Source organism: Lolium rigidum, chromosome 2 (assembly GCF_022539505.1).
Source record: "Lolium rigidum isolate FL_2022 chromosome 2, APGP_CSIRO_Lrig_0.1, whole genome shotgun sequence".
Classification (NCBI taxonomy): domain Eukaryota; kingdom Viridiplantae; phylum Streptophyta; class Magnoliopsida; order Poales; family Poaceae; genus Lolium; species Lolium rigidum.
Window position 1 is genome coordinate 59415396 of NC_061509.1, and position 7691 is coordinate 59423086.

At 51.5% G+C, this 7691-nt stretch overlaps 1 protein-coding gene across 1 annotated transcript; it reads right to left on the minus strand.

Annotated features, from left to right (window-relative positions):
• Positions 1 to 5233: 5233 nt before the first annotated feature.
• Positions 5234 to 6789, minus strand: LOC124691803 (WRKY transcription factor WRKY71-like). Its single transcript, XM_047225076.1, has 2 exons — positions 6588 to 6789; positions 5234 to 6459 (listed from the first exon to the last, which is right to left on the minus strand). Exons 1-2 carry the CDS (start codon positions 6753 to 6755, stop codon positions 5581 to 5583), a joined length of 1047 nt encoding a protein of 348 aa, XP_047081032.1. The 5' UTR covers positions 6756 to 6789; the 3' UTR covers positions 5234 to 5580.
• Positions 6790 to 7691: the final 902 nt, after the last annotated feature.

The window sequence follows — 7691 nt, forward strand, 5'->3', positions numbered from 1 at the left end:
TGAATTAAGATTTATGCCTTTGGCAGTAATTTGCAATTGCTTTTATTTGTAAAAATACTTTGTTCTCATAAAGAAAAATGATTCATAGTAATACCACTTTATCTTTGTGATTCATTATTTATTTCAAAATAATTTGAAATAATAGAGTTACCTCTATATTTTGGAATAAGAAGAATAGAGTATTTTCCTTTGGAAAATATCTTTCTTTTATAGAAATGACTTGGAATAATAGAATTTCATTTTGAAATATTTGAAAACAAATATTTGAACTCATTTGAGATTTTTCCTTGATTTTTAAATACAAGGAAATAATAGTTTAAAATTCCAAGTTTTAATTTAAATTCAGAAAATTCCAAAATTTGAATTTGTTTCCTAAATTCCATTTCTTATTTTATTCTTGTTAAGAATGATTTATCATTTACAAATTCAATTTTTCATGGATTTTTAGAGGTATATTTTATTTACTAAAATTTGGTGAAATTTGAGTATTTTCCAAAATAGGAAAAGACTAAAATACCCCCTGGCCCCTATTGGGCCAACCCATTTAACTTAGCCCATTTGGACAGCCCACCACGGCTTGTCCAAAACGGTTCTGTGGAACCCTTTCGGCCCACCTCACTCACTCGCACGCTCTCCTCTCTCACTCGTGACCTAACCCTAGCTCTGGTGACGCGCCTCGCGATGGCGTCGCCACCATGGCCGCCGCCGTGCTCCGGCCACCTCCGTGCTCCCCTGACCTCGCCACCTATACCATCTGAACCGCCGCGCGACGATCTATGGATCTGTCTGCGTGGTTCCGTCGTTCTCTTCCTCCCCTGGCAGATCGCCACCTCTTTGGATCTCGTGGAGAATCGCCTTCGGTGATTGGCTACCTCCGACTGACTTGGCGCGGGTGCTGTGCTCGCAGCGCCTGTGCCGTCGTCTCTGGGTGCTGTGCTGCTCGTGGTGTTCGTCGGTGTAACGCCGGCTTCTTCCCCGGCTTTGCAGCTGTTATGGCCGCGCGGGCACTGCCTCGCCATGCCATAGCTTCTGCCTCCAGGCGCGGGTAAGGTTCTTCTGCTCCTCCTCCTTCTCAACGCCATGTCTGTGCGCCTCCCATGCCTCTGTGCTTCTTCTACCTCTAGCTCGTCGTGCTCCTGATGATCATATGATCATACAGACCTTGCTACGTACTGCCTAATCCTCCTATGATCCTTCTCTGCAAGCCCTGGCCAATTCACCAAGCTCTGGTTACTGGCCAGTGTGTGATGCTTGCTGTTCATGACTTGTGTTGTTTGCTTACTGCTCCTGTCATGCTATGAATTGCTATGCCATGCTGTACATGATTATGAGCTTGCTTGTGCTTACTGGCATCCTATGCTTGCTTGTCTAGGTGTACGGCTATGCATCTGTGACACTTGTGATGCCTGTGATGCTTGTGAGGTGCTTCTGTGCCTTTGGTATGATCCAATGATCCATTGGATCAATAATTTCTGTTGGCTAGACTCTCTGTGTTGCTTGACTTGATTCAATTGATCCATTTGATCAATTAAATGTCAGTGACTTGGTTTGCTTACTGATGCTGCTATTCAAGCATGCTTATACTGCTGTGTGTATGTACTGATGCACACCATAGCCTTGTGGACTTGATCCAGTAGCTAGGATGCAGTGACATGTGCTTGTGTTGCCTCACATTGTGCTACTGTAAAAGTATTGCATGAATTTGTTATGTATTCATGCCTGGATGACTTAATTAATGATGAACTGCTTATGCAATAATGATTAAATGACTTGTTGTGTATGATTTGACTTTTCATGATTAATTGGAAAGCAAATGGAGTCTGAATCCCTTTCTGGATAATGATGCTTTATTATTTGGCTTTGCTTTGGATGGTTCTATGTCTGATGTGACCTCAGTAGCCTTGCTACTGACTGGTTGCTCACATAGTTGGCTAGATCTTGTTGGTTCATCATCTTGGTTTGCATATTTGGGAATCATAATCAATATGAATGCCAATATGCTTGCTTATGAAGATATCTAGGATTTTCCCGATGGTTACATGCTTAGGATCTTGCTGTGTAGTCTTTGGTAGCTGATATTCCTGGCAACTCATCTACTGGTGCTGTCTGTGCATGTGTTCTTGCTGGTGTGTGCATCTGTTCATGAACTCTAGCTTATGTGCACAAGACTTGTATCTAGATGGTTTCTGTTTTAGTGGCTTTCTAGACTGCTAGTGATCCTTGGTGAAAACCAAGTGATGAGCTACCCATTGAGCATCTGCTCAATCCCATGACATATGTCATGCATAATTTATGGATTGAATCCACTGGATTCCTTCCAGGAACTAGGTATACCTTGTTCCAGCTCCTAGAGTGAAATCTTTTGTTGATGCAGACTTCTGGTTTGTTTGTCATAGCCCTGCACCTCCAGTTCTTGGTTAATCTTCTCAGGTCACCATGATTTCTGGTGGTTGGTTGGGTTATGTGTTGGGTTCTGATATTCTTGAGCAAGAACATGATGAACTATACCTATTCTTTCTTCTGCTTACCTTGTGAATATTTATCTGGTCGACTATGCACTGTTTCTAGGGTTTGTGCTCTTTTATACCATCTCTACTTCTCTCCTTGCCATGCCACACAAGCCTGGCTTGGTTTGGTGACTAGGCTAGTGCATGGCCTTGCTGTTGCTTGCTCAGAACACATGAGCTGTGTGCTCTCATATGCTGAAACTTGAGCCCCTGGTGTGTGCTCAGGTTTAGTCTGTTGTTGCTCTTATCCTTTGTTGTCCAAGTCTTTGGACAAGCACAAGTGTGCAAGACACTTGTTTCTGTCCAAACTGAATATTGGCTAACTCTTAACCCCTGGCTAGTGTTTGTTGTGTTGTTTTGCAGGTTTTGAAGGTGAATATGACCATAGAAGAATACTTCCAAGTCATTAGTCTAGGTTTTTTAGTTTAGGATCAAATATTGTAATCTTCCTTTTTATTTCTGCATATTCTTTTAATTCTTGTATCAAGAATATTGTAAAGACAATGTATATTGTGTTGTGATATCAATAAAGCTCAAGTTTTGCTTATGAGCTTTTATATTTCTAAATAATTGTTGTATTTATAATTCACTTTGAAATTTAAAGTCATTTGAATTTATAAGTTGTATTTATATTGTGAATTCATTTTCTATAATCATTATTGCTTATTGATTAATATTATCAATTGAGTATTACTTGTCAAATGAAATCAATTCCCAACTCATTAAGATACAAAAGAGATCATGTCGAAATTCACACCTCGACATGCCTAACCCTAATTTGCAATTCGAGAGAGAACCTCGATCCCTCTTAGGTTTAGTTGCAATAAGGCGCGAAAATTTCCCCCGTTTTGCGATGAAATGCACATCCCATTTCTAAATCTACCCTTCGTTGTTCCTATGTTCTGGGTTATTACAAGGCCCCCGAGCGCCGTTTTTCCCATCCGGACGGCGAAATTCGGCCCAGTCGCGCCCCCGGTTCCTCGTTTTCCCCCGGATTTGGGCCTTCATCCATCCGGCGAGCCCACGCCATCCCCGGTCCCCCGAGGCGCGCTTGGGGACTCCAGACGAAGCGAAAGCGCGCGAAACGTCGAGAATTCTCTCCCGCGCTTTCGCTTCGTCTTCGCCGTAGAGGTGGACCCGGCCGGTCAGCGGCACACGCATCGTCTTCCGCGCGCAGTAAAGGATGTCGTCGGTCAGCTCGCCGCGGACGCGTAGCATCCACGCGGTATTTAATCGCCGAGTCCAGCCCCGCCTGTTAATCCCCGCTCGCCGCGACGCGTAGCACGGACGAAACCCAGCCAGAGACGAACCCCTATCTGCCACTGTTCCCTCGCCGAGATCCATGGCGTTCAATGAGCAGGACGGCGCGGCCAACAACGGCTTTCCCCGCCGGTCGCTCCACGCGTGGGAGGGCCACCTCCTCCACCAGGCGGGGTACCCCTGCCCTTCGGATACGAGGCCTCCCGGCGGCGGGTGGCGGCTAAGTGCGGGCGGCGTGCCAATCCCGCCGCCGCCCCAGGGACACGCCCTCGACGTCGCCATCGAGGAGGCCCGACTGACCTTGTCGGACCAGGAGCGCGCCGAGCCACGCTACCACCCCGACAAGTACACGGCGTGGAACTCGTACTTCCTGCGACGGTGGGAGCGGGAGCTCGCCTCCTACGACGGCCCGCCGCCGCCGCCTCCGCGAAACAACACCGCCGGACGCAAGCGTTGGTGGAGCGTGCCGGGCCGGACGCTCGACGCCGTCATCGAACACATCGAGGGCGGAAACGCGCCCGTTCTGACAATGCCGCCGCCATCGAGGGCATCGGCCAGCCGCCGCCGGGGCAGCTGGCAGCCACGGCGCATGGCTGCCAGCTCGTCGTCGTCCGGATCGGCATCGAGGTCGTCGCGCAACCGTGATCGCAGCGGCGGCGGGATCGTCATCCCCGAGTCATCGACGCCACGCGGCCACCTTCGCCTGGCTCACCCCAAGCACGAACCAGGCACCTCCGACGAGCGGAAGCGCAAGCCGGTGAAGGAGGAGGTCCACGACGCCGAGGAAGCCGCAATCCTCGAGGCCGTCATGGCGAGATCCCTCCGAGACCTCGTCCCCGCCGACAACGCCATGCCCTCGACCAGTGCCTCGCGCTCGGTCGAGGGAGAAGTGGGAGAAGGAGGAGGCGGAGCGGTAGGCTCGGCTCCTTGAGCAGGCCGCTCGCTACCGCCGGCCTGCGACTCCTCCATCCGGTGTCCCCGTCCCCGTCATCGACCTCGAGGAGTCCGACGACGAGTGGTACAAGCGCTCGCCGTCCCCGCCGCGCAACAGTGGCCGGTGGGGAGACCCCGGCCAAGGCAGCAGCCATGCGGCGGCGGCGCCGCCGCATTTCGACAACAACGACTCCGACGATGATGGCAGCGACAAGGACTACACGGTGTTCTACCGCCATTTCGATATGTAGAGCGCCGTGTTTTAATATTTAAAGTTGTATTCCCCTGGCCGAATTCAAATATTTCGAATTCGGCCGCTATGTATGAACTTCACCCTCTATATAGTAAATATCATTAAAGTTAGTCTAAATTCAATCATTTTTAGCCGTATTTCGTCAATTTTTCGTTTTTCAAAACTAAACCCGTATTTCGGCGTGGGGAGGCCAAACGAGTGGAGATGCTCTAAGTATGGTGTCCCGAAGTCCTAGACTGAATTCAAGAATGGAGCTCATTCTCGATGGAGCAATTGATCGTAGCGTCATTTGATGTTTTTTTTCCATTGAACCGAGTTCATGCTAAGAACCAAACATTTCCCTAATAAAAATAAAAATTGTACAGATTCTCATGTTTGTGCCTGTACGGCAACGGTTTCATCATCACCCTCCCCTCGCATGCCGCGCCGATGTGCAGCGGAACCCGGTGCCCAGCTTTGCTGCAATCGATCGCATCTTCGTCATCGGTCACGGTCAAGAGTCCTGCAATTCTTGCTCTTTTTCTGCAAGAACTCAGGGAGGGGCAGACGAGGAGGCCGGCAGCTAGCAATGCCCAAAGAAATGTCTTCCGAAATGTGTGACGCCGAAGGACTGAATAGCGTGGCGGATTAGTTGACGTCCCTGGCCGGCGAGAGGTCGAGGATCCGGCCGGATAGCGCGGAGACGAGCGCCGCCTTGAAGCTGGGGTCCCTGGTGAGCGTCATGGCCATCTGCTCCGCCAGGTTCCGCCGCATCAGCTCCGACGCCTCGCCGCTGAGCGCCGCTTCCTGTTTCGGCTGCTGCTGAGGCTGCGGGTGGTGCAGCGGCGCCGGCGCCTGGGGCGGCTTCGCGGCGGCGGCGTTCTTTGCCGCATCGTGCTGGTGCTGCGGCTGCGTGGGCGGCGGCGCGGTGTGGTTGTGCTCGCCCTCGTAGGTGGCGACGAGGATGGCCTTGTCCTCGGCGCTCCGCTGCACCTTCTTCTTGACGGGGCAGCCGGGGGCAAACGAGCACCGGAAGTAGGCTCTGGGGCAGGGGTTGTCCTTGGTGACCTTCTGGCCGTACTTGCGCCACTGGTAGCCGTCCTTGACGGCGAGGCTGAGGTCGGCCGGGTCGGCGTGGACGTAGCTCTTGGACACCACCGGCTTGCACTCCTCCCGGACGCGCTTGCACGGCTCGCCGGAGGTGCACTCCGCCTGGTCCGCCGCCGCGAAGGCGTGGTGGTGGTGCTGGTGCGGGTGCGCGTGCGACGGCGGCGAGGGCGTGCCGCCGACGAGGCTGTCCTCGCTCTTGCGCTTCCTGGACGGGGACACGGAGCCGCCCTCCGACGCGGAGGACGGGTTGTTGGTGTTGTTGCTGACGCCGTTGGTGTTGGCGTTGGCTTGGGCGGTGGCCAGGTCGGCGAACTGGGCGTGCAGGGCCTCGTACTTGGCTGCCACCTCCCGGAGCATCTCGCCTAGCCGCCGGTTCTCCTCGCTCACCCGCTGTAGCTCAGACTCGAGGACCGCGACCTGGAAACAGAGAGCAAGAATGTTCAGCGCTACTAGCTCATATTAATCTGGAAAACAAGAATCTTGCTGCCGCGCGCGTTCTGTTCTGTATCGATGTATGGATGGAGGGGTGTCTGTGCCGTGCGTACCTCAGGGTCCTTCTTGGGAGGCAGGAAGCTCTCCTCGACGAGGAGCTTGGGCTTGGCGAGCGCGACCATGGGCGCCGGCTGGTAGCGGTGGTGGTGGTGGCCCATGGGCGGCAGGCCGACGTGCAGGTCGAGGCTGAGGGAAGGCTGGCTGCTGATCCATGGATCCATCGTTTACGCTGTTGGCTGAGCAAGAAACGCCTAGCTCGGTAGCTGTTCTTCTAGTCAATCTGAAGTGTAGAGAAGATAGGAGGAGAGGAGAGGAGAGGTATTTTCAAGTGAGAGGAGAATGGCTCGGGGAGGAGTGGTTATATAGAGATGCACGTGAACATGTGGGTGCTACGAGTAGTCTAGTGGAGTCGCTCGCTCGCTCGCTAGGAAGGTCGCGAGGTCGCAGGGCGAGAAAAGGAAGAAGACGACGAGGGAGGCCGGATCACATCGCAACTCACACGCTCGTCGTCTTCTTTCTTGGTCACGGTGGAATAAACAAACGGAGGTTTTGTGGAATTGGAGCATGCGGAATGGAGGAAGGAGGGCGGAGGGTGCGTGCACGCGCGCGAGAAAGATGGTGATCGCTGACGACTTCACGGCGACGTTTCCTTCCTCCGGTTAGCGATCTGCTTGGGGATCTTTTCAACGGGTGGGTGGGAGACGGGGAGCGGTGGATGTCGGCTGTGGTCGGGGGATTAAACTGGTGATCGGGTCAAGGAAAACACTCAAATACAGTACACCACATGCCTCTGCGAGATGCACGGGGAGGAAAAGGGTTCAGCTTGATTGCGATTAGGCTGATGAGAGAGCAGGAATCATGAAGTACCAAACAGGGGGACACGAAAGATTGCTTGACTCCACTCGTTTGGAGCCTTGTTAGGATAAACTTTAGCAGCTCGATTAGGTTTCTGGCTGGCTAGCCATTGCTTTATCCACTTCAATTAGTTCCAGCAGCAGTTCTTTCCCATTCTATTTAAAACAAACTTTTCTCTTTTCGAGATCTTTAATTCATACAAATCGTGTAGAAATTTTATAGGATTTAGATTCTATGGAACTTTTTCTTACACTAGTTATTTGATTCATAGGAATATATTCTATACAAGATAATTCTATAAA

Coding starts and splice junctions, on each gene's coding strand:
- LOC124691803 (XM_047225076.1), bottom strand. CDS start 6,755: ATGGATCCATGGATCAGCAGCCAGCCTTCCCTCAGCCTCGACCTGCAC. Junction 6,460..6,587: donor CTCCCAAGAAGGACCCTGAG/GTACGCACGGCA, acceptor CTCTGTTTCCAG/GTCGCGGTCCTCGAGTCTGA.